Source organism: Hyposmocoma kahamanoa, unplaced genomic scaffold (genome assembly GCF_003589595.1).
Source record: "Hyposmocoma kahamanoa isolate Upper Pololo Valley unplaced genomic scaffold, ASM358959v1 92, whole genome shotgun sequence".
Taxonomy (NCBI): Eukaryota; Metazoa; Arthropoda; class Insecta; order Lepidoptera; family Cosmopterigidae; genus Hyposmocoma; species Hyposmocoma kahamanoa.
This window is the reverse complement of record NW_020654748.1, coordinates 14,832,072-14,858,184: the sequence shown is the minus strand read 5'-3', so window position 1 is coordinate 14,858,184 and position 26,113 is coordinate 14,832,072. Positions and strand designations below refer to the sequence as shown.

Here is a 26,113-nt window from a genome sequence, read left to right as displayed (position 1 = left end):
ATTATAGAGAATCCGGTAAAACGTAAATAATGGCTTCAAAATTTCAAAAACGAAACATAACATCAAAAAACACACATGTATGTTAATAAAAGTCAACTTCCGTACAATTCGAATAGTATTGTAGTATTTAATAATCTATATATTAAAATTCATATATAATAATAATGATGACAACGACAACGACAACGACAACGACAACGACAACGACAACGACAATGACAACGACAACGACAACGATAACGATAATGATAATAATAATAATCTTATTACACACCCACCACATACTCGTAGATACACGCCATACTGCATTTACTTGACTTAGGTTCGTAAATATGGTTCAAACCATCTAACAAGCTGAGAGGACTAAAGTAAATAATAATAATTATACACTAATTATTTGCCAGATTTTTATACCACCACTAATAGATGTCTTAAAGAAGGATTCCAAAAGCTGATTCAAAATCAACGAAGTGACGTTCATGGACTTTGCTAATATAATTTTACGTTTTAGTTTATGCCTAGTTACTAATATATTTTTGTATATTTTTAGAAGTCGGGAATAAAGAAATTGCAAAACAATGTATTTTAGAATAGATGCAAGAACACAACGCAATTGATTCAGTTCGACCAAAGATTAGGTAACGTTCTTGTACGTACGTTTCATTTTAAGCATGATTGAATGTTTACCTATCTATTATAATATTATATATTAAAGCTATAAAATACCTTATCAAATAACGATATTGACATAATAAATAAAAAAAAAAAAAAAAATTGAAATTGAAAAAAACAAAATTTGACATAAAGTAAAAAATAAAACGCTATGTGACAAAAATGTTTAGACAATATTTAAATGATAGTACGAAAGTTAGCAAAGGAACGTTTTGACAAGAGGCCTCTTACCAATGTCACTTTGAGATTGAGAACAGTGTGACCATTTGTGGCAGATTTCTGCTATTTGGGCAGATTTAATTATTATTCATTTTTATTGCAATAGAACATGTAAATGTTGCAGAGTTTGGCAGATTTAGGAATATTCAGGAAGTTCTTTATTATTTTTAGGGACGAACTGAAAACTTGTTTTCGACTACTACGAACAAACATCTGAATCGAAATAAAAGACAATGCTATAAACATAACCTATATCAAGTTTATAACCCCCTGCTTCTACAGGCTGTACTCAATTAGCTTTTTTGAAGCTTTGATAATGAATCACAAGTATTGATAGGTCTCTTTAATGCACGTCGTCAAAAACACTGGGTCACAAAATACACGAGATCTCGCTAATAATAACCGCGAAAATAAAGTACAAAATCTTCCCATTAGAAAAAAGTAGCTAATCGAGGAGAATATTGATTATACTCTACTTATTAGCAATTAATGCTAGTGCATTTATGGTAAATTATTACTTTTTCTTTCTACACTATGACCATGACTATTGCTACACTGCGGCGCAATACATGGTAGGTGTTAAATAAAAGCTGTGTTCTGTCAAGTAGTCAGCTTGATTCTAGACACGTACTGCTCATAAAAATCAGAAACTGAGGTTGATGTCCTTGAAATCGGATAAAAAAGAAAATATTTGCACAATCTATTCGTGGCAGATGACTAGCGAAAGCAATGTAACACAATTGATATCAAGTTTATGCACTTAGGTACTTTAAGTTGGATGTAGATACCACGACGATTTTGAATACTCTAGTTGGTGATTCGGACGTGTATTATAAAAGTTTAAAACTATAAAAGTTTTAAAAAGGACAACGACACCAAAATATCTTTATAAATATGATTTATACTTAATTTATTATAAAAAATAGCAGTTACTGTTATGTTCGAAGTCTTCTTAATATTAAAATTTTGTTATTAGATTACATTATTTATTTCTCAACATGTCAAAGTATAAGAAATTATCATCATCATCATCAACCCTTTTATACGTCCTACGGCTGGTGACGGATCTCCTTTCAGAGGAGGGTTTATGGCATAGTCCGCCACGATGCGCTGGCCCAATGCGGGTTGGCGACTTTACACGTTTACCGAGATTTGTGAACGTTCTTCGACATGCGTTTCATCGTGATGTTTTCCTTCACCGAAAATCTCATGATAAATTTAATAGATAAATAAGAAATTATACTGGGATTAAACTATTTATTTTACATAATTACATGTTAACATGGCCATGACCATGACACCTGGAAAAGTTACATTTCCTATATGTAACAATCGCGAAAACCTAAGAACTCGATATATTGAGATTGTCAAGCAAAAAATTTAAATATAAATCGACGACCTCCGTGGCCGAGTGGCTTGCACACCGGTTTTCATGGTGTCATCTCTGAGGTCCTGGCTCGATCCCCGGTCGGGTCAATGTAGAAAAACTAACTTTTCTATATATTGTCTCGGGTCTGGGTGTTTGTGGTACAGTCATTGTTTCCGATTTCCATAACACGTGTTCTTTAGTTACTTACTTTGTGATCGGAGCGACGTACGTGCTGTTGTCTTTAGTGATTATTGATTTCATAATATTTATACTTATTATGAAATAAAAAAGAATTTTTGAACGCGTTATAGTTTCCAACTTTGAAGAACGGTTTCACGAAGGTATTTTCCTTTTCTGGTTTATGTTATTCCTTCTTATGAATACACATACATTCTCTAACAGTAATAGTACCAATTTGTGCGACTATTTAGGACCTATTGTTTCGCGCTTGAACGTTTCCAGCAATCCGTGATGCATACTTGGTCTTCCATTGATGTGTCACTTGTTAATGGTCACAGAGAGTTCAGTTTCAGGTCCAACGACGCTGCGTATCCGCTGCCGCGCAGTACATCACACTTCTTATATATAAAGGAGATCTTACGAAACTGCGGACGCATTCGGACTACGGCCGGTCCAGGAAGTCACCAGTCCTCTTGTTCCGCGCTACACATCATGCTGCTTGCACTGGTAAATAATCTGTAATAGAGTGAAATTATACCAAGTTTGAGACTAATTACGTGTATAAAATATACACGTAATTAGTCTCAAATTCGATTTACTTTATTACCTTACTTTAATTTTTCAAAAATATCCTAATAATGCCTTTCGAAAATACTGAAAAACAATTAGAAGGTGTGCAATAAATTTAGTTACAATTAAATATTTATTTACGATCTCCGTGTTCGATTGTCTTGTACGCCGCCGGGTTTCATGGTGTCTGAAGTCCCAGGTCCAAAAAAAAACTAACTTTTCTATAGGTATTGAATCTGAGTGTTTGTGGTACCGTCGTTGTTTCCGATTTCTATAACACAAGTGCTTTAGTTACTTATTTTGAGATCAGAGTAACCTATGTAATGTAAATACCAGGATTAATATATAAAATCAGCGTTGATATGCGTTTCCAACTTTGCAATCAGTTGACCTCCTCCTCGATTATACGGTGTCGTCAAGATGTTGAAACCGGCTACTGCCTGTTTGCGTGCTAGCGTTGGTCTTTAGCTTGGCCTTTGCCTCATCTGCGCCCCCATATTGCAGTTTGTTCAAACCTCTAACGCCCATTTTTATTCTTAAAGTTGTACACATTTGAACTTTTTCCTTTTTCAGTTACTTAAATTGAACATAAATATTTCCATATGCAAATGAAAAATTGCTATGGAGAAAATCTGATCAAGTGCACATTTAGACATTGGATAGAAATGTGGTTAAACCAGTTCCAATTATAAATATATTTAAAATGAAAGGAAGCTTACGGTACTGATACACCTGTGTCCAGTTTTGGTATGATATCACTATTTAGAAAAGTAGGTAATTTATGAAGCTTGTTTTAAGATTATTTATTACCAATCTTACATAGATGCTTTTGTAAGATTGTAACTTGTAATAACAAATGTTACAAATCAATGGTTGACTATACGTAAATTTTTACCCTATATCGAAGTAAAATGGAATTCAAGTAGAAGAAAGTACAATACAAAATCTAAACTCATCCAAAGAAGGTTTAACTTTATATAGTACAGTAAAAATAAGATAATGAAGAATATGTGGTTAAAATTCCAGGTTTTGAACACGTGTCTCTTGGCGCATATTGCAGCAGCCAGCCCAAACATCAACAGTCAACCGCCGCCGCAATTGATACAATACGAAACCGCCAACATGCCCAACTCGTATAATTTTCAGTAAGTATAAAAAGTATTATTTAATTTACATATTCACCATCTACAGAAATTTGAGGACATCTAAAGAAACATGGCGCTAGATGGATCCCAGTTATGTCCAATTTGGTAGCAGTAGACCTCCTTGTGAAAGAATTCATCCAGGAAAGTACTGCCACCTTACCTATTTCTGCCGCTAAGCAGTGATGTGAGCATTACTGCGTTCCGGTTATGAAGAATAAGTATGCTGGTGAATTTACAGGCACATGGGACTTTGGTGGCGGGCGCAGTGACAGTGCCCCTCAGATCTTTGCGATTTAAAACTCTGAGCGGCACTGCCGTTGTTGTGGACAGGCGTGTCGCTTACCACCAGGCACACGACTTTGTTCGTCCCGTCACTTGGTATTATAAAAAAAAAATTGGGAAATGTACTTTTCTAAACAGGGCCCGGATTCAGAACTCTTCGATATTTTAACCGAATCGTTCGATTGGATTGGTTCTCGAATCGAAGGGCGCTTTCCGAGCTATTCAGAACATTCGAGTTAAACGTGCGATTCGGATTCGGATTCGATATATTTATCCAGCAGCGTTTACGGAGTTAATTGGTGAAATAGATTATAAAAAAATGAAAATCCTTTTATATACATTTTTAAGACTTTAAAAGGCCTAAAATATGCTTTAATATATACTATATAATATATGCCTTAACATATAATATATGCCTTAGTCTTGCTTTAAAATAAATTAATATAAATCCAGACTTTATTTAAAATAATAACACATTTCGAGTTCTTAGGTTTTCGCGATTGTTACACATAGGAAATGTCCTGAGTGTCAACCGTGACCATGGGACCTGTAAAGGGCCCGAAACGTCGGTTTGTTTGAAAAAACAAATATACGCGATTTAAATCCGGAAAAATACTTTCATTTCCTATAATAAAACATTTCCATATTATATTCTTGCTTTGTAAACAATAGGACGTTCGGTAACTTTCATTCGATAATTGTGTTCTGAATAACGTTTGTGGCCTTTGCCGGTCGAGAAGAATAATCATACGGATGTGACGTCATTTCGGTTCGGTTTCGAATACGACAGTTTGACGCTCGATTCAGGTGCTGTGCATAAAAATGAAAAGAAATCGTATTATATCAAACCGAATCGGTCGACAACTGAATTATCGTAAGGTTCTGAATCGACCGACTGGTTCTAGTTTTGATGTTCTGGGTAGTATAGTTACGGCGCGTGTACACGCTAAGAAAAGTCGCCTGGTCTATGAAAGAATTCGTGTCGTTTCTACACACAAACTGTGTACACAGCCTCGGCGCCGCACAAGAAAAAAATCTTGTCTACCCCCGACGCGACGCGCTCTGCCGCTATTGCATAGGGCGCATTGTCAATAAACGACCAACCTCTTTATTTCCTCTTTATTTCTTTTGACAGTCGGTAGTAATAGGACAGCTACCTACACACGTCTGCCCGAAAGAATTCGTATCGTGTACATAGTCATCATTTTCTTATCTGCAACAGACACAAAATATTTTCTTTTTTTTTTTTGCAGACACGACAAATTTCTTAGCGTGTACACGCGCCGTTAATGTCGTTGTTCTAGAACTTATGGTGCAAAGGTATTCCCTAGTTTGAGACAAATGTTGTAGTAGTACTGACAGATACAATGTTAGTGTTGAATTGTTGTGTTAAATATGTAAATGAGCTTGTTCACTAATATACTGTTGAATAATAGACAAACAAAATACTAAGCATTTGTTTGTAATAGAACAATCATGATTTACACTTCATAGATCACCGACGACGCGACGCAAAAAAAATATTTGCGAACAAATAGGTACTCACAAGGAATGTCATGTTTATGTAAATTGACTTTTATTGGCCTTCCGTGTATAAATCGTGTAGGTATATGCCCCGATTAACTGAGTACGTGACCCAACAGCATTGTTTTTGGCGAAAGTAAACATTTTGAGGTCTCCCATGACAAATTTTCTTGGCTTTCTGCCTACCAGGATGTGACTTACTTTTTGAAACTTCCACTTACCTGTTCTTTCATTCGTTCTTGTGGCATAAAAAAGATACGATCTTGTGAGTTAATTAAAAGTGAATTACAATTCCTCACTCGGAACCAATCATTTCGTAATAATAAGATTATATAATGCAGCACATTAAATGAAACGTTAAATATGTTGCAAGTTTAGGATTTAACTATACGATAATTGCTTTATCGAATCATCGTTTAGTTCGCAACTTATCCTCAATTTATTTTTTGCCATTGTCAGACGTAATTGTCACCGCAATAGCTTACATGCCCATGTATCATATGACAATGATGTTGTAAAAAGTAGAACAAGATTAATGTAGTGTACTTATCACAAAAACGTGGTATGCGGTACGCCTCCTCTTTAAGTTGAATGTCCGTGTTCGGGTCGAATACCCTTATAATTCCGTTACTTTGTATATGTCCCCGATTATATGGTTGTCGAATATCCCTATTATTCAGACATATTAGCATATCAAAGTTTATACTAAAATAACGTTCTCAAATATACCACATAACGTATAGAAGTATACACTACACAATTTTGGTAAATCTAACGAAAGGAACGGTTTTTAGTAGGATTTCTTCATATACAAAAATTGCAGAGGTTGCACATTATAACTTTAAAAAACTGATCACAGTAGTTAGTGGAATTACATCTATTTGCCAAGTTGTATTGAAATTGGTTAACGGGAAGCGGATGAGAGCCAATAAACTGGGTTCATCCCCTAATTTGCTACCCTTAGAGGTGGAATATTATCTTCAAATTTGAATGAAACTACAACTGAGGTACCTTCTTTCCAACTACATCAGAATCATTGAAATCGACTTCCCAAATCAGTAATCAGTGCCATTAGAGCTCCTTGTGAAAGAGTTCATCCAGGGAAGTACTGCCACCTTCCCTATTTCTGCCGCCAAGCAGTAATGTCAGCATTGCCCCTAGTGTGTAATAGTAATTTCCCTAGTGCGTGGCTATGAGTGTGTGCTCAGATTTGTATGATCTGAGAGTGTGCGTGTGTTATTTGTTTATTTATTATTTAAATGTCGGAATAATGGTGTAACATTACACACCAAAAACTGACGAATTGTAAACCTGAAAAAATGTCTATATGCAAGTATTTTTATATAACACTACCGTCTTACTTTCACAGTAACTTTCACTGAATCAATTTAATGCAAAAACAATGTAAGACATTTTTGATTATTTCAATCTTAATTTTTAAGTTAATTGAATGTCACGTGTTTTTCACATTGAATGTCATATTTTACTAGCGTGATATTTAATTATTTTTAGTGAAATCATTCCAATAGTTTGTTATAATTATTAATACAAAGATCGAAAAATAAGAAAAATTCCATCGATCCGACTGGATTGGGTCCCCACGACTATCTATCAGAAGTCCGAAATGACTTTTTCCAGAAATAACGTTTGCTCGAATTTTCATAACCTCGAAAGTAAGTTTTGAGAGGAAAATGTTTTTTAAACCTGACTTAACCTAACCTAACCAAACCTAATCGTGTCTTTGCGATAAACATCCAACATATTCTGAAAGAACAACAGTTTCGTTAGAATTCGGTTTTCGGGCAATGAAAATTCGAACAAACGTTATTTCGGAAAAAACAAATTCGAGTTTGTGATAGGTTACCGACTGGATGCAAACCAGCTCCTTCAAGCATACCATGCCAGACGTTCTTCCAACCAGGCTACAGAACGAACTACCAGACCTAGCGAATTGTTCTATGTGCTTATTGCCGACCTTCATTTGGTTTTTAAGGACTTTTTTGCCATAGCGCCATCTGTGAGAAATCTATTTCTTCACTCAGCCACATACCTTTACAGCTATCAGCGCCTGACTAGAGATGTAATTTAATAATGTAATTTTTAAGTTTAATGAATGCCACGATGTTTTACTACAATGATATTCTTTTTTTAATTACTCTACTAGTTTCTTTATTAACACAAAGATCGAACACTAAGGCACACCCCTTCTATCTGTAGATATTTCAATCTTCATGAGTTCTAAAATGTTTTATACAAGAAATACCTATATAACTAGCAAACTGAAGTGCCCCTAATGTTCACATTAGATATTTGAACAACACAAACGTGGTCAATATTTGTCTTAAACGTAAACACGTTTCTATAATCGTATAATACTGCAAATAAAACATTAATCCTTGCTCAGTAACGGTTCTAATTAATTAACTTTAACAACGGTGTAGATACATGTTGATAGAATAGCTATACATATGTATAATAAAATATATAATAAAATTATCTATATAACTAACTATCTACTTTATGTAAGTCAGCTTGTAAAAAATATAATAAAAATGTTACGGTTTATAAATAACACATAAGTCCACTTGGCTTGCGCAAACATTGAATTCAACCGCATAACCGGGCCACAAAATAAGAAAAATTATTTTACACTGAAGAAGGTATATAATATTTATTAATGCAACGAATAACACTAAAAAAAATTCCTTCAATCTGGCTGGACTTGAACCTGCGCCTTCAGCATAGGTTTGTTCCCAGTAGTTCAAACAATTAAAGCCTAAATGTTCCATGCATGCAACTAGTGAAATAAATTTAATCTTGTTATTCCCATTAGTTCCATATGTAAAGAGATTCCTAAAGCTGCACATCATGCTTGTCTTTACATTATTTCTCAAATGCGATTCGGATAGAGACAAAAAAAATTAATTTGGTTAAAAATAATGATTTACGAAAATTTTTTACCCTATGTGAAAAATTGTTAAATTGTAAGCCTGACGCTCTCCCAACTGAGCTACGGAACGAACCTTACAAATTTTCTATGTGCAATAAGCACTTTTTGTGAGTGTTCGATCTTTGCATGAATAAACTATAACAAACTAGTGGAGTAATTTCACAAAAAAATATTGAAAATCACTACAGTAAAACATTGTGACATGCAATAAACTTATTATAACGAGGCATATAATGCCTACATTTTTCGTTCTTATAAGAATTCACTGTAAACAAAAATATTGTTACTTCCTTACTCCGCCGTCCGGCTCAGTGACCCAAAATGCATCTTGGCTCCGAAACGAGAATACGCCACTTTCTTCGATCCTGCGCTGATGTCACCAATCATTGGATTGGAATTCGAGCTCAGTTCTTACGTTTAGAAATTACCTTGTTATTAAGAAATCAAAGAAAATATCTACCTTATTGTTATTATTTAATATGCTGTAAATAAAGTTTGAGTGCAGGACCCAAATGAGCGTCAATTTAACAAAAAATTATAATCTGACACTTTGTATACGTAAAAACCCTCAAATTAGTTAATTACTAATTACTTTCAGAATAACTTCCGAAAAGATATCTTTTCATTTACAATTTCATGTAGGAGTTGCAATCCGGATATTCGACCAATATGTTATCCGGACACGACTTCTTTGCGTATCCTGATAATTCGGATATTTATTACTAGCAGTGGGCTCCTTGTGAAAGACCAGGGAAGTATTGCCACCTTACCTACATATTTCTGTCGCAAAGTAGTAATGTGAGCATGTGGTAGGGGTGTTTGTGAAATTACAGGCACATGGGACTTGTCAACTTGTGTCTCAGGCACTTTGTGGCACTGCCCCTCAGATCTTTGCGAATTAAAGCTCTGAGTGACACTGTAACTGTTATGGACAGGCGTATCACTTACCATTAGAATCACGACTTGTTCGTCCCGTCACTTGGTAATATAAAAAAATGCGTTCTTCTTTCAGTTACCAAGCCAGTGACGGATCATCGCGAACGGAAAAAGGGGCTATTCTAAATCCTGGGACACCTGAAGCAGCGCTCGACGTCCTCGGAACTGTTCGATGGTACGACAACAAAGGGCAGCTGTATGAAATGTCTTACAAAGCTGGTAAAAGAGGCTATCGAACAATCATCAAGAAAATTTCATAATATAAGGAAGTTCGAATAGTTTCGACAGTAGAAATAAAAGACTGCGATTTATATTTATTTAACTATATTTATGATGAAATATATATCTTTGTAAATAAGTTAATTATTACAAATAACATTACTTAAAAATATATGTGCTTGATTTTACGTTTACGCTTTTAACTTGCAGCATCAATCTTATTATACTTTATGGATTCACTACTGCAATACCACCACATATAAAACTGTTAAGAATAGGCCTTCTCTAAAAAGGTATAGATCTACATATACGTTATCAATCACTGGCGGATTGGGAAAGAATATAATCGACTCATCCGTAAAACAAAAATCTATGTGCAAGACTACTTGTTCTCAGGACATAGTACATTTCGTTCATTCTTTTTCGCTGTGGATGTCAGATTAACCGTTGTTCGATTTAATATTTCCGAAACGAAATAAGATGTATAAATTCTCAAGACGCCTTTACATAGGCCTTAGTTTGAATAACGAAATTATTCTATTACCGTACTTATTCTCATTTCGCTATTTAATCACGTCGGACTCTGTTCTTCGGATGAGTCGATATCCTTTAGTCTTTTTTTACTCAATGAAATATTCGTAACTGATAACAAACCTGACCCAAAAAGAACGTGTATGTGGTTGACTATTGGTACGTACAAAGCTCTGTACAATTTTTCTGTGACTACTCAAGAATGAGAATGTATGCCAAATCATTTTACGACAGTGAAATTATTACGCAGCATTTCGTCACCAAATGCTGTTATCACTTGTACAATACTTAGCCAATCTATGTAACAAAACAAACAATCACTGTATTTAAGAAGAAGCTGATAGAAATTTTATTAGTTTGAAACTACCATCTTTATTGTGTTTATCGAAAAAAAAACAAATCCCATTGACATGATTGCCTTGGTAAGTTACAAATTTCAACTAAATTGGTACCACAACGTTTAGACAAAAAGACAGTAAAGAGCCTTGATAGACTGAGGTTTGTTAATAAATTTATCTAAACTTATTATATTATCTATAATATTTATCTACATAGCAAATCATATTTATTCTGTACAAAATTATTTACACCCGTAACAGAATTGCATTGCCAACAATAGCAAGATTTGAAGCATATATTTCCTCATTGCAACTAACTATATAGATAAGTTTATGTGGGTGGATACTATGTAGGTTGACGCATAAAGTTTTGGTAATGCTTTTACGAGTACCTACTTTGAAATGGCATGAATTGCTCAAAAAAGTATTGTATGTATAATATGATGCAAATTGTTGGCATACGACTTAAGGCGTGAGCAGACAAAACCAAATTCTGCTTTTATCATAAATTGCTTTTCATTTTTAGTAGGCGTTAATCATTCGCAGAAATGCGTTATTGTGATATTCTAATTAACTAACATAATACACCATGTCATCGTTTAGGTCAGGATAATCAATTAAACGAAGGAACTCATTTTTATGAAATTATTATGCAATAAGCCCTGACACTATTTTCGTATTTTGCCAAGTCTATATCAGACTGTATCAATGTAATGATATATGTAGATTCGCTCTGGACCTCTTGGAGGGAAAAGTGTCGTTTTTATTTTGACTTATTATTGACATATTACTTATTATTTTGTGAAATCTAGTTTAAAGTGGAATAGGACTATTATGCCTTAATCGAAGATTAAAACGCGAAATCATACGAATCTCGAACTAAAATACCCGTATAGGCCCTTTTTAATTTTTTTTCTTCTTTCCATAAAGGAAAAAGCAAAGGTTTTACACCATACAGCCAAGTCTTGGTACATTATTCTTTTTTGGTACATGAAGTTGAATTATGTTTCTGTAAATATGGCCGCCACAAAGAGGATAGGCAATTTGAGGCGGGATTCCTTAGAACGGGCCGATACGAGTATTTTGGTTCGAGATTCGTATAATTTCGCGTTTTAATCTTCGATTAAGGCACAATAGCACTATCCTAGTCCACTTTAAACTAGATTTCACAAAATAATTGAAAGTCAAAATAAAAACGACACTTTTCCCTCCAAAAGGTCCAGAGCGAATCCGGCCCTTTATAAGGAATCCCGAGTCAATCGAAGCAGGCCGCCTCAAATTGCCTATCCTCTTTGTGGTGGCCATATATACAGAAACATAATTAAACGAAGACATGGCTCAAAGGACTTGTATCCAAGCCAAAATTATTAATAAAAAAAATGATATATGTATCACTGGAATTGAAACTATTTGTTTTCCGGATCTGAATCGCGTACATTTGTACATATAAAAACACTAAGCCGTATATTCGCATGTGCAAGCAAATGTTCTGATCCTTACATCCCTTATAATTAATTATTGCTGTAATTTTATATTTCAAATTTTTTTTTTATTCAATTGGTTAACTCTAAATTTTTCGTGCTGTATACTCCTGTAGCGATTTATTACCTTGTATGTTGAACGCATGTGCTTTAACTTCTAAGATTATTTTGTATTAAGTTGATTGTGTATCTTTCAATAAATACATAGTAGTAGTAGAGCTCCTTGTGAACGAATTCGTCCGGGGAAGTGTTGCCACCTTTCCTATTTCCGCTGTCATGCAGTAATATGAACATTTCTGTGTTCTGGTCTCGAAGGGTAAGGGTGCTGGTGAAATTGCAGGCACATGGGACTTGTCAACTTATATCTCAGGGTGTCTGGCGCCGTGGCAGTGCCCATCAGATTGTTATGTTTTGGCTCTGAGTCCCACTGCAACTGGACAGGCGTGTCGCTTACCACCAGGCACACGACTTATTCGTCCCGTCACTTAGTGTTTTTAAAAAAATTGTTTCTTCACACAAAACAACATTTCGAGTTTACAGGTCCCATTATTACATTATCAACCACCCTATTCTGAACTTTAGTGTATATTCCAATATACGCTACATACGACTTGCAAAATACTTTAACAATATACATTTTTATTTTTTTTTACCTGGAAAAAAATAGTTTCTTATCCAGTGTGTAGCAATCGCGAAAACCTAAAAATTCGATATAATGTGTAATAAAAAGCAAACATGTTGTTTAAAATTCTTTTTAAGCTGCTCTGTGTTTACTAACTAACTTAGCACAAATTGTATTCAGTATACAGTGGGAAAAGTAAAGTAATTGCTATCAGATTGTATTCTTTACTATCTGGTGTCCGCACTTCGACTGCATAGAATAAGTAGTTTTTATTATATATTATGGAGTAAACGTTTTCGAGCAATTAATGTTTGATCGAACGGTATTCAATCTTAAATAGGGAAATTAACTTCGAGTAGCCTTCTGTACTATACTAATTTTTATAGTCCTATTAGTTCTACATACAAACTTTTAATTCCGATTTCACCCTCTTTAAAATTTGTTTTTGTGACAAAAAGCAGTAGTAAGTCCCGTCTATTTCTATATCAAAATTGGTTCAGTGGTTTAAGCGTGGGAATGTAACAGAGTTATATTCACATTTATAATATTAATTTGTATTAATAATTATTGCCTCTACATGTCTGGCAACAGAAATTGTTCTTCATGAGTTTGCTGGTGGCGGCTGCCCTCAGTGCAGATTCAGATAAGCCCAAAGTAGAGATCATCACTGAAGCGACGTTTGTTAGGGAAGATGGCTACAACTTTGTGTAAGTCATTATTATTACTACCTTTGATTTGTAACAAATTTGTTACAAATATAGACTTTCGTTTTGTTGATGACTCCTTAATATTTTCTCGATATTTTTATTACACGCTCCACGTTAACGAATGACAGAACGGGGAAATAATAAGAAGTCATGCCGTGATAAGAAACCGATAACTAAGAGCCCATTCACACGACGTATTTTATAAGCGTCGACGAAACGCGTTTCAAGAACGCGCGTTTACGTTGCTGTGCTGAGACTCAAAAAGCAGATTGTTGTGTTTGTATCGATTCAAACGCACGTAAAACGCGATGCAAACACACGCCCGTCTGCGACGCGAAAACGCGTAGATTGATGCCTCCAATGAACACTACGCCATCTTTCTTTTTTGGTTATTTCCTGTTATTTTTGTAAACAGTCATATTTACTTACTAATATTATGCTCCCGAATTTTGTACAAAAAAATAAAGTAACCAAACACAAAATTGGATAAAAGACAAAAAAACTAATTTTATGAAAAAAACATAGCAACAAAAAACAAAATAAAAACAGGAGGTGCAAAAATTAAGTTAGCCCAGTGTGTTGGAGGTATTGAGATGACGCGCGTTAGCGGCGCCACTGAATTTGTGAACGTGTGCAAAGGTTTACTCGCTGCGACTGCATCGCGTTTGAATCGCGTTTACGCGCGTCATCTGCGCGTCATCTGCGCGTCGTCGGCGTGTATAAATTACGCCGTGTTCATAGGCTCTAATGATAATCAGTTCGTGTGTACTATCAGCAGCAAAGAAATTTTATTCTAGAAAGTTATTCTATAACATTAATTATTACCACCACACATAGTGCAATAAATAGCTTGATATTTTTGCTGCTGGCTGAATATTTATTGAGACAAAATAAATATTTTTATTTTCAATGATAAATAAGAATACTTTGATAAAAATTAATTCACGAATATAGTTTAAGCATTGGTTAATTACTTAAAACATTAGAACTCAAAACTTTCTACAAAGCTCGAAATTATCTTTTGCAACAAGGACTTCGATCATCATGCATTTCAACTTTTTCAGCTACAAAACAAGTGACGGGGTATCACGCGAAGAAGAAGCCCAGCTTATCACAGTGGGAGAACATAAAGGCATTGGCGTTAGAGGCTCTTATTCCTACCTCGGTCCAGATGGCCAGGAGTACCAGGTTACTTTCACGGCTGATGACAAAGGCTACAACCCACAGATTCGTGTTATTCCTAAAGGAAGTCAATAAATTATTTATATAAAAAACTTTGTCCGTTTTATTGTTAGTTAACTCTGTAGTAACAAAATATATAAAGCTTCTGCCCCGTATATTTTTTTATTAAAAGTAGATTAAAAGAGCAATAAATCACACGTCTGAAAACACTTTGTAATAAAACTTCAACTTTCTATGTTAGGCAAGTCCCTAATGTAAAAAGTTGAAATTTATTTGTTGAGCTTGTTTCATCTCCATGGATATGGGAAGAACCGAACAATTTCTTCTTAGTGAAAGAAAGAAAGAAAGAAACAACGCAAAATAGTTTATTACCAAATCGTTAAAACATTACCAACTTATCTCTTTGCTTTTTGTAACAAGGCATTGGAAAACGCCTCAATACGCTGGTATCAATGAAGCTGGATAAATGACAAAGATGTCGCTTCGTCCAAGTCATTATCATTAACCCATATCTAGGCACTGATCTCCTCTCAGACGAAAGTTTAGGCCACAGTCTGCCACGTTGGCCCAATGCGGGTAGGGAACTTCACACGTTACCAGAGACTTGTGAACCTTCTTCGACGTGCGCGTTTCATCACGATGTTTTCCCTCACCGAAAAGCTGACGGTAAATTTCAAATTAAATTTTGCACGAAAATTCCAAGAAACTCAGAGGTGCCAGACCGGATTCGAACCCACGGACTCTGCTTGAGAGACGCTAGGTCACACCGAAAAGGCTTCGTCCAAGTAAAACGTAGAAAATGGCAAAATATAAAATAAGTACAAATCAAAAGTAAAAAATGGGAGTGTATATGTAAAGTAATTTATGTCGCCAACAAGTTTCGAAGGGTAAGGGGTGCTGATGAAATTACAGGCACATGGGACTTGTCATGTCTCAAGGTGTCGGGCACAGTGGCAGTGCGCTTCAGATTATTGTGATTTAAAGCTCTGAGTGGTACTGCAACTGTTATGCACAGGCGTGTCGCTTACCATCAGGCGCACGACTTGTTCGTCCCATCACTTAGTTATTGTAAAAAAGTGGGGTGTAATAAAAAATAAACTAACCGGGCGTGTATGTGTGATGTGATCTGATGCGTTTATGCTTGAAAGTGAAGGTTTGTCAGCAAGATATATATAATCCATCATTTAGCAGTTCACATTAGACGTCTGACTACCAGAAACAACGGCGCGTAAATAATTCGGATCGTAGTTATTGGTAGTGCTAGACAATAATTTGAAACTCAAGACCGGACAGGTTAAAAAACAAATAAAAAAGAGATAAACTCTATAATTACGTTGTAGCTTGTAGCCATGTTAAATATACAATGTAAATAATATAAATTTTTTCGATACCCAAAGTAGTCAAAAATAAATAAATATAGTTATACGCGTATGAAGGAAGACGCACCCTAAACGCAAACTCTGTGTGTATGTCCTCACATCATCAAAAAGTACATGTGAAATGATTCAGTCCAAGACAATATTATCCTAAGATCACGTAAACACCCAGTGTACATTATAATGAAAATATCGCATTCAAAATTTAGCGCTATATATTCTACATGACCATATGGTGTCTAGAAAAATACTTTTATCTTACAAATTTTAGACATACCTGAAGCATATAATTATATTTACAACATTTTAATGTATATTGGACGTTTAGCGCTTCTCCCATTGCAGTTTGCTGGGTTTTAGAAAAATATATGGTTGTCATTGCGTCTACGGATCAAAAGCCATAGTGGAACGTGTGTTCCATATTTTACGATCATCTCATTAAGACCTATTGTATAATTGTTATATCATTGCATTTTCAAGGCTTAAAAAGAGTTATTTTCAATAAAATATACGCAAAGCGCATATTATACAGATTTCTTGCAAATTTTTGTCCTTAATTTACACCTACAATTAAGACAGATACCTCATAAACAAAAACCTACAATGAACTTACACGCTCTACATTTTTGTACTCTTTTGACTTGTATGACATACAAACAACACACGTCACCCAAGTTAGTAAGGAGTAAACGCTCATAATGAATACACGTATTTTTACGTAATATATTATTTTCCTTGAACAAACTTACTATCTGTTAAACTTGTTATCTGTTGATAACATTTATAACCAAGAACAATTAAGCAAGGGTTTATCCAATATCAGCCCTTACAAGACTTTCACATGTACATAGATATTAAAAACATTACCATCCTTTAGGGGCGATCCGGTAAAATAAACCTTTAAAAACACCTTGCTACAACGTTATCAATTCACAAAATTTTTGGTGGATATAAACCTGAGTACTCCAAATCTCCCGGTTCTGTGCCACCCGCACCCAGCCGCTGCTGGACACTTTTCTCAGGTCATTCGTCCATCTAGCCACAGTCGTCACGGTCGTCAACCGCCTTAACGCAATCGCCACTCTTAAACAAGTCTGCTCCGTCGGCTATCAGCCCTCCTGCAAACACGTCCGGCCCATTACCAATACTATGTCGGTCATTTAGTACTCTGATGTATGACTTCGCTAAACAAATTCATATTAATTTTAATTGTACATTTGCAATAAATAGGTAGGTCGATTTAATATGTTCTTACTTATAATAAGGCAATGGTACAATAATAAGAAAATCCAAAATGTATTTAGAAAAAATGTTTGTGTCATAAAAACGATGTTTCAACAATTATTTTTGTGAAATAATAATAATTTACATATTAAAATCAAAAAATAAAATCAGAAAATTATGATATTTTTAATCTATTATACAAAAACCAACATACCACCTGACGTCACGTCTTGTAGGTAAACAAAGAAACGTCGTAGCAGCAAATATTATTGCAAGTTAGGAATGAAAATGTTGGCCACGTGGTTTTAATATGTAATAGGTACAATGTTTTTGCTAACTTAACACAACTTACTTATTTCACGTGTAAATGGTTATAAAAGACAGTTGACAACTCGCTTCACCAGCAATCGGCTACAGATAAGCAATCAAAACTATACTGTACACTTTTTACTTCACACATCAACTTATTACGGAAATTGTGTTTACGTCATCTCAACATCCTACTTTACTTAACTACTACTTCAACCTTAGACGTTCAGAGACCCATACAGATGCTACTTCTTCGGCAAAATTTGTTTGAAAATTCTTCTGATCATTCCCTATTACTACTGTGTGCACAGACGCTAAAACACAGATAGAGAGCCAACGTCTCTTTGTAGACTAAGGGGCTCCAAGCAGTCTGAGACGTTGGGATCGTCGATAACACGAACATAGATGGAATCAAGTGGGATAAAGCTGGTATTTGAGAGCTCCGACCCAGAGATGCGAGCAATACTCCAAATTACGTCATTCTCATAACCTAGCCGGTGCTCCGTCACTCGCTCAAGGTTACGCGATAAGTGCCTACCGCTAAATGCGCTGAAGTCGGCGCAAGCGTTCACACAATACTTTCATTTATGAGCATTCGGCTCCGCACGACTGCACATGGCGGGCAACGTTATTTCACTTCTCTGAGCGCGTGTTTAGGTTCATTTTCCCTCGTAGTGCGCCTGGTGTCATTAGTTAGATTTAGTGGGTTATTATAGCCTAGGTATTTTAAATTTTGTATGAGAGTGGTGTATATGTTACGTAATTACTGTTAAGTAATCTGTGACATAGCGTAAAACGTATTTCCCTAGACGAAATGGGCCATTCTTCTTATGACGGTGAAAGTTTCTTCATAACAAATAATAAAAGTAATAACGATGAGGTCGACAATGGAACTTGCACACCTAAATAATGCTTATTCACAATGTAAATGCCTGCTTGGCGGCAGAAATAGGTAAGGTATCAGTCTTCCCTTCTTCCAGACGTCCCTGAACAAACTTTTTCCTTAGGAGCTTTGCTAATACAAGAAACAGTAATAAACTAAATCAAAAACTCATTAACCTACTTAAAATGTCAAACGGTAAGTTTCGTGTCCTGAACTGTACACGCAGCATTGAATTTTCTACAATACTGTTTTCGGACGAATTCAAACAAATAATGATAACGATACGGTTACTATTCCTCGTATCTGGTATAATAATTAATTAACCTTGTAAAAACTCGCCCAATGCACTTGGCCATAATTTATAAATTTTGTCATTGTCTATTTATGGTTACAATAAAGTGTAGTCATAAGTAGAAAACAAAATTTTATATGTATTCATTATTACACACAACAAGCAATGAGATACAAACTATTGCTAATAAATTTGAAGTCATTTATTTATTTTGTGGTATTACCATCATTCAGTTGGCGAAAAAAATCTTTTTGGAAGTTTTTGAATTAATTTTGAAAATTTAATTATAGGAACAAAATTATTACCTAAGTCAAAACTTCATCATTCATTAGACGGTCTTCTCTATACATCATTTAATTTATTGATATGATTGTTATATTAGGGTTAGTGGCCACATCTTCTACGCTTATAATGAGAACTTAAATAAAGTTATAAACTATAAAAGTATTAATATCTATTTTATACACCAATCAACATACCAATGAGAACTCTAGTGCTTTACGTTTTATTAAGTAACAGAAATTTACAAAGTTCAATTTAAAATATACTAGTTTTACCTAATTTTTACGTACTTGGATGAGTCACTATTGTTACTGTCCAATTTAAGAATTAATTTGGAGAAGACCGTGACCCAATATTGTCAAAGCGAACATATTACTAATTTTAAAAGAAATATTACACACGAACAGTATGTACTTTCTAATTTGCTTTTAACGCAATATGACATACCAGGGACTAGAAGTTGACACACTTTTATAAAATATCAATTTTATTCTTAAATTTATATTTGATTTTAGCCAAGAAAACCCAAACACAGCGCAATTTAAATAATTCTTAATATAAAGAAACGAAAACCTTGTGACACAATTGGTACTAATGTGGTTAAAGCATTATCGCTTTGCAAGGTGAACATTCACCTTTACATGATAATATATGAACATCTGCCCTAAAATATGTAAGTAACAAAATAAACTTCTTATTGTCTGCGGATAGGCACGCACATAATTTGAACTCACAGGACATAACACAAAGTTTAGAATTAAGTATAATATTTGGTCTATTCCGTATGTTGGTTATGAATTTGTCTAGAGAGTATGTTAAGAAGTACTTCGAAACCTACTGAACTTTAAATGTATAGAGAAGATGAAACGTTTTAAATAAATATGTATGTTTTTAGTCTCCAATCCCGGCCTACAATTAACTGATGATGTATTTAAATTAAATAATCGTTTAAACAAAAATAGTTAAGATTGAGCAGGTTGTTGATTCTGGCCATCTTTCTGTTCGGTGGGTTGGTATCCATTCTTGTCAGCGACGAATGACACGGCTATATTCTGTCCATCAGGAGCGACGTATTTGTAGCTACCTCTGACCAGGAGACCCTGCTGATCGGTGTCATTCTTGTACTCAGCCTGCTCCTGTCTCGATGTGCCGTCACTGGTTTCAAACCTAGAACATTTTAATCGGTGTTAGAACGTTTTTAAAGTTTCAGTAAGTACAACCAAATTTGACGACCTCTGTCTTCGAGTGGTTTGCAGGGGTGCGGTTCGTAATATATAACAAAAAATGACATATTTTGAGTCGATATAACGCTCAACAGATATAATTAATTTAAGGTATACAGACATTCAACACATTCTTGCATGATATAAAGGTCACTGGGTATATCTTTCAATTTATTATACCGATGGCATAATGTTCATTTTATATAAACACTCACTTTTCACTGATTATAATATATTATAAATATAATTCCATTGTTGTTTAGGTGCAATGGTGAATGAACCGAATTTGTTTGCATTTGCTAGTTGGTTCGACCTCCTCCTGGTTGTTTAGGTGATTCAACCCCCTCTTGTGGGTTTAGGTTAGGTTAGTATACGTGGTCTCCCAGAGGTGGGTCCGCAGTCGCAAGCAACCGCAGGCGGGGCCGTGGATCGTAAACCACGTGGTCACTACCCCGTCGCTTGCGGAGTGCGGGAATACCCGGGGGTTTTTAGTGAGTAGGAGTCTCACATAACCACGCACCTCCCCGTGACGCGGTGGTATCCATGACGGATTTTCCCCCGGAAAGAAAAAAAGGTTAGTGTACGAGTACTATACGCGTACTATAAGTTTCCGGAATTAATAAGAAAAAAATACTATAAATGGTCAGAAATTAATTTATTATTTCTCAAAATATTCTCCGTTAGCCTCAATGCACTTTTTCATATGAATGAACCAATTTTGAAAACATTTATGCCACTCCTCCGTGACAATCTCTGAGACATATTTTTCATACTCTTCGACAGTCTCTTCAGGTGATGAAAATCGTTGACCGCGTAACTAGTTCTTAATTTTTAGAAATAAATAAAAGTCACAAGGTACCAGGTCGGTACTGCACGCGAGATGGCTCATAAGGTCAACGTTGTTCATCTTCAAAAATTCATTTTTCTCTCTGGCCGTGTATTACATACGGCGTTTACGGTTATTTTTACGGAGTTTGTCAATGACTTCAGGAAAACAAATGGTCGTGTACTAATCACTATTCACGGTACAACGATTATCCAAAGCAACAGTAGCCACAAGTCCAGTTTTATTAAAAAAGGAAGCAATCATCCGCTTAGAGGCACTTTACACGCGCGCCACTTGGGTTGGTTTCAAGATGTGGTTTAAAGATGCCCGAATCGGGCACATGCCTCTCTGTTTGGATCATACGGCGCACAGCATCGATGTTTTTGTTGTTCACAGCAGTGGACGGGCGACCATCACGAAATTCGTCAATGAGATTCACATGACCGCGTTTGCATTCTGCAAACCAGCTATAAATAGTCGTCTTGCATGGTGATTCATCGCCAAAAGCGAAGCGAAGCCGACCGAAGCCGAGCAAAGCTACGCTGAGCTGTTAAATTACACTTAAAGTCGTAGAAAATTATACTACGAAAATTTTCACGAGTAAAATCCATGGTGATGTAGACAACCAATTTCTAAAATGACGCCACAATGTAAAAACAAGTGATAGTCAGATGAAACAAACTGTATTCTACAGCCAAAGAGTTCCGTTTTACCAAATGTTGTAATTACTTTTTAAATATTGTTTATGTAAGTGGCCAGTTCCGGAAACTTAAAGTACGCCCTATGCATGATAAGTTTGTACGAGCCGAGCGAGCGCAGCGAGCGTGCTACGGCAGCGGCAGGCGACTGCCAGAACCGAATTTGTTCGCATTTACTAGTTGATTCGACCCCCTCTAGTGGGTTTAGGTTATGTTAGTATATGACAAAGCTACAATAGCCGAGCGAGCGCAGCGAGCGCGCCGCGGCAGTAGCCGTCGACTGCCAGAACCGAATTTGTTTGTATTTGCTAGTTGGTTCGACCTCCTCCTGTGGGTTTAGGTTAGGTTAGCATATGCAATTATATATTCTGCTCAAAGTTTTAATAAATATGAAGGCACTCGTGCTGCTATCAGAGTGATTTTCCATTTTTTTTCTCGCTAGGCGTGTGTTGTTGACCGAGTAGATGATATCTCCATAAAATACGGGTTATCTTAATAACTTCTCTTATTATTTTAAATTTTAGAATCACTAACTTAAGGAAACAATAAAGGATAGCTATGATTAATTAAGATTCAAAAATATCATCCACCAAACACGTGGGTGCGTGCGCATGTTACCACGACCCAAGGATGACAACCCGCTCAAAATGGCCACCTCCCCAGTGCTCGGTATTCATTCTACTATTGATGCTAGGTAGCGCTAGAATCGTTCTAATGACGACCATCGGATAGATGTGACGCCACTAATGTCCTATTTTGCCAATGCGCCGATAAATATATTATATTAAAACCACCCACAAACAACAATAAATAAAGAATTGTCATATTTCTATTTCAGGTATATTTGCTAATTTATTTAGTTAAGCGCTTCAACTATTCGTAAAATGAAATATTCTGTTATATTAATTGATACATTATACCGGCAGTACTTATACCGTTTCTACATTATGTCACCTAATCATTATATCTAATGTTTGTTATAATGAAGGTTTATTATACACATTGAAATTATGCCTTTTGTTGTTATATCTTTTGATGATTATATACAGTGAGTGATTACATCCTTAGAAATTACATCAAATGTTGTTAAACAAAGCGAAAATAGATTATTTGTTGTTATATCTTCTATCACACACCCAAACTAACTTCTATGTATTATCTCGGGTGTGGGTGTGGTACCATTGTTGTATCCGATTTCCGTAACACAAGTGCTTTACTTACTTACTTTGGGATCAGAGCAACGTGTATGGTGTTGTCTAATATTTATTTTCATTTATTTACCTATTACAACGCAAAGAAGTAACTTTAAACCGCAATATTATAATTCCCTTAATATATCTGCGTCCAATGCAAATATTTCAGATCACTAATATATATTACTTGGTAATTAAAGAAAAATCCCCCATAATTGTTAAAAAATGTGGTCGTATAACATAATTACTTGAATTAATTAAAAATGTTAACGTTCAAATGTTGAGTAAAACTTGGGAAGGTTAATCGCGGGTCAAACGGTAAGATTACCAATTTGTTTCTCACATGAGGAGTTACAAAGGTCCCAAGGTTGATTTAAGGTAAATACAACGAAATATGCAGAAAAGAGTTTAGGTCATAGTCCGCCACGTTGACCCTATACGGCTTGGGCTAGTTTTCCGAGGGTTGTGAACCTTGATCGACGTACAAGTTTCGTCACGATGTTTTCCTTCACCGAAAAGATAAATTTCGAACAACAACACACGACCTCTGCTTGAGAAGCGGTAGATCAAACCATTAAGCGCGTTTGCGCATTACATCCGATTCGCCTTCGTTCCGAATCCGAGACTTTATAAATCGAGAAAACTCGGATCCAATTCGGCTGTCGCTTGTGCACTACGTCCGATTCATATCCGATAAAATACGAATATCGCTTGTACACATAGAGATAAAATGATCCCTCTGACATTTCGGACCGTCATTTCTCGGATTCGGAATTGATACGAATCGGACATATTGCGCAAACGCTCTAGGCTACCACGGCTTTACGTTTATTTCTGTAGTAATATATATTAAACTTTGATTATAGATATACTTAATTAAATTCATAACAAGCATTCATGAATTTAATTCCTAATTCAAAAAGAAAAAAGAGAACACGAGGCGGTTAAAAATGTCTGAATTTTTTATCGAGTGCAAATCGGCAGTAATTTAGTCGAGACCATGTCGAGACTAATGAACGTTCAAATGATTTCAGCTAAATCAATGCTTTAACACGAATGTCTCACGTCACAGTACTCACTCAAAGTTGTATCCATTTACATCGACTTCAGAGTCTTGTTTGACGATTTCTACAGGAGCCTGCGCTTGTCCCTGCTGCTGTTGTGGAATGGCGCATACGATGACCAAAGTACTGAGGGCGATTAGAATCTGAAATAAGCAATGAACTATCAAGTTTCAAACTAACACGTTTTAATTAATGTTAGAACAAAAAATTAGTCTGTTTAAACTTTATTGTTGTTGGTTAGTCCCACAGAGGTCCCGGATTCGATTCCCGGGCCTTTTGTTTCTCTCGTGAGTTTAGGTGTAATTTGTGGTCATCTATTCTGTCCGTGTCACGAGCTATATATACAGTTTCCCTAGTGCGAGGCTGAGTGTATGCGTTATTATAGTACTATTAATTAAACCACACAAATTTGTAAGATGTCACCACTCTTTTTTTTAGACAACATGATATACCTTGCTCTGATCCCAAAGTAAGAAAACTAAAGCACTTCTGTTTTGGGAATCGGAAACAACGACGGTACCACAAACACCCAGACCCGAGACAATATAGAAAAAGTGGATTTTCTACATTGACTCGGCCGGGGATCGAACCCACTACCTCAGAGATGCTATGAAAACCGGTGTGCAAGCCACTTGACCACGGAGGTCGTCACTTTTCTTTTATAAAAACAATTTTGAAATCACTCACAATCTTCATTTTGTCCTGAAAATAATACGCCCTGACGGATGTGAATGTCTGAACAAGTCCTGTACGTCTGTGCACTGTACTGGTGCGAGATGGGCTATAAATATCATTTCACAGTGTTGACAATGGATGTTTCAAAGCTTCATTGCAGGTCGAAGTGCTAATCACAATCATGTAAATCAAACAGTTTATTTGAGGAGCTCCACAAAAATGTTGCGGGTGTTGGTCAATTGTGTAAATTGTTTGCCTCTGTCGGCCGACAACTCGCCGCTTTAACAGACGAAATGGGCATTACTAAGGTACATTTTTGCTTATTTATCTTACGCTGTTGTAACTGCGTGATACTCAAATCAAGTGAATAGTTTTGTATTTTATTTCATTGTATTCACTACAAAAATTGAACGTTGAAATAATTAAAATTCGCTTAACCAACGTTCAAGTAAAGTAACGGCACTAACTAGCTCAAAATAAACCTAACTAGCGTCTTTTGACGTTAGAGGTCAATTGCTATTGGTTCGCTAAACCAAGAACTAAATAGTATTCACCTCGATACAAAACTTGTACCCGTTAACAAAAGATTTTGAAAGCTTTAATAACACATTTCATTCATTACATTACATTGAATAGTGAAAACACTATTTGATAATAAAGTAAAAAATCTTATTGCGAATATTGGGATTATTTTTATTTATACATGATAATTAATTATCCACTACAATTTTATTTATTAGGCAATAAGTTAAAATACACAGAACAATAAAAGCTTAAACACTAAAACTAAAACTAGAATCAAAATACAAATTGGGTTTTCTCAATTCCATAATTTTTGAGTTACGACAATATTTGGTTTCATGTGCGATTTGCTAGGATAGATAATCTTTGGCATGTATTTAAATTTGCAAAAGTAGCAGGCTAAAATCTAAACGGTCATCTTTTTTAATGATTGATGCTTTTTCTCCGGGACATAAAACAAATCGACCGATATTTTAATCTGTTCTGAGCTACGCAAAAAAATTTTGATTTGTATAAATAACTTTAATAGTTTTATGCTGGGCCTCAAAACTAAGACAAACGAGCATTAAAAATAAAATTTAGTTACTTATTTTTAAAACTAAGTAAATGTTGAATATAT

General features: G+C 35.4%; 3 protein-coding genes across 3 annotated transcripts; 2 read left to right on the top strand and 1 right to left on the bottom strand.

The window, feature by feature from the left end:
• Positions 1 to 2,695: 2,695 nt before the first annotated feature.
• LOC113236897 lies at positions 2,696 to 10,245 on the top strand. Its single transcript, XM_026473111.1, has 3 exons — positions 2,696 to 2,947; positions 4,037 to 4,155; positions 9,924 to 10,245. The coding sequence occupies exons 1-3, from the start codon at positions 2,732 to 2,734 to the stop codon at positions 10,105 to 10,107; spliced, it is 519 nt and encodes a 172-aa protein (XP_026328896.1). The 5' UTR covers positions 2,696 to 2,731; the 3' UTR covers positions 10,108 to 10,245.
• A 3,264-nt stretch (positions 10,246 to 13,509) lies between these two features.
• LOC113236744 (endocuticle structural glycoprotein SgAbd-5-like) lies at positions 13,510 to 15,002 on the top strand. Its single transcript, XM_026472909.1, has 2 exons — positions 13,510 to 13,745; positions 14,810 to 15,002. The coding sequence occupies exons 1-2, from the start codon at positions 13,642 to 13,644 to the stop codon at positions 15,000 to 15,002; spliced, it is 297 nt and encodes a 98-aa protein (XP_026328694.1). The 5' UTR covers positions 13,510 to 13,641.
• Positions 15,003 to 19,398: 4,396 nt separating this feature from the next.
• LOC113236871 (endocuticle structural glycoprotein ABD-5-like) lies at positions 19,399 to 25,037 on the bottom strand. Its single transcript, XM_026473084.1, has 3 exons — positions 24,985 to 25,037; positions 24,313 to 24,440; positions 19,399 to 20,460 (listed from the first exon to the last, which is right to left on the bottom strand). The coding sequence occupies exons 1-3, from the start codon at positions 24,991 to 24,993 to the stop codon at positions 20,256 to 20,258; spliced, it is 342 nt and encodes a 113-aa protein (XP_026328869.1). The 5' UTR covers positions 24,994 to 25,037; the 3' UTR covers positions 19,399 to 20,255.
• Between the last annotated feature and the right edge of the window lie 1,076 nt (positions 25,038 to 26,113).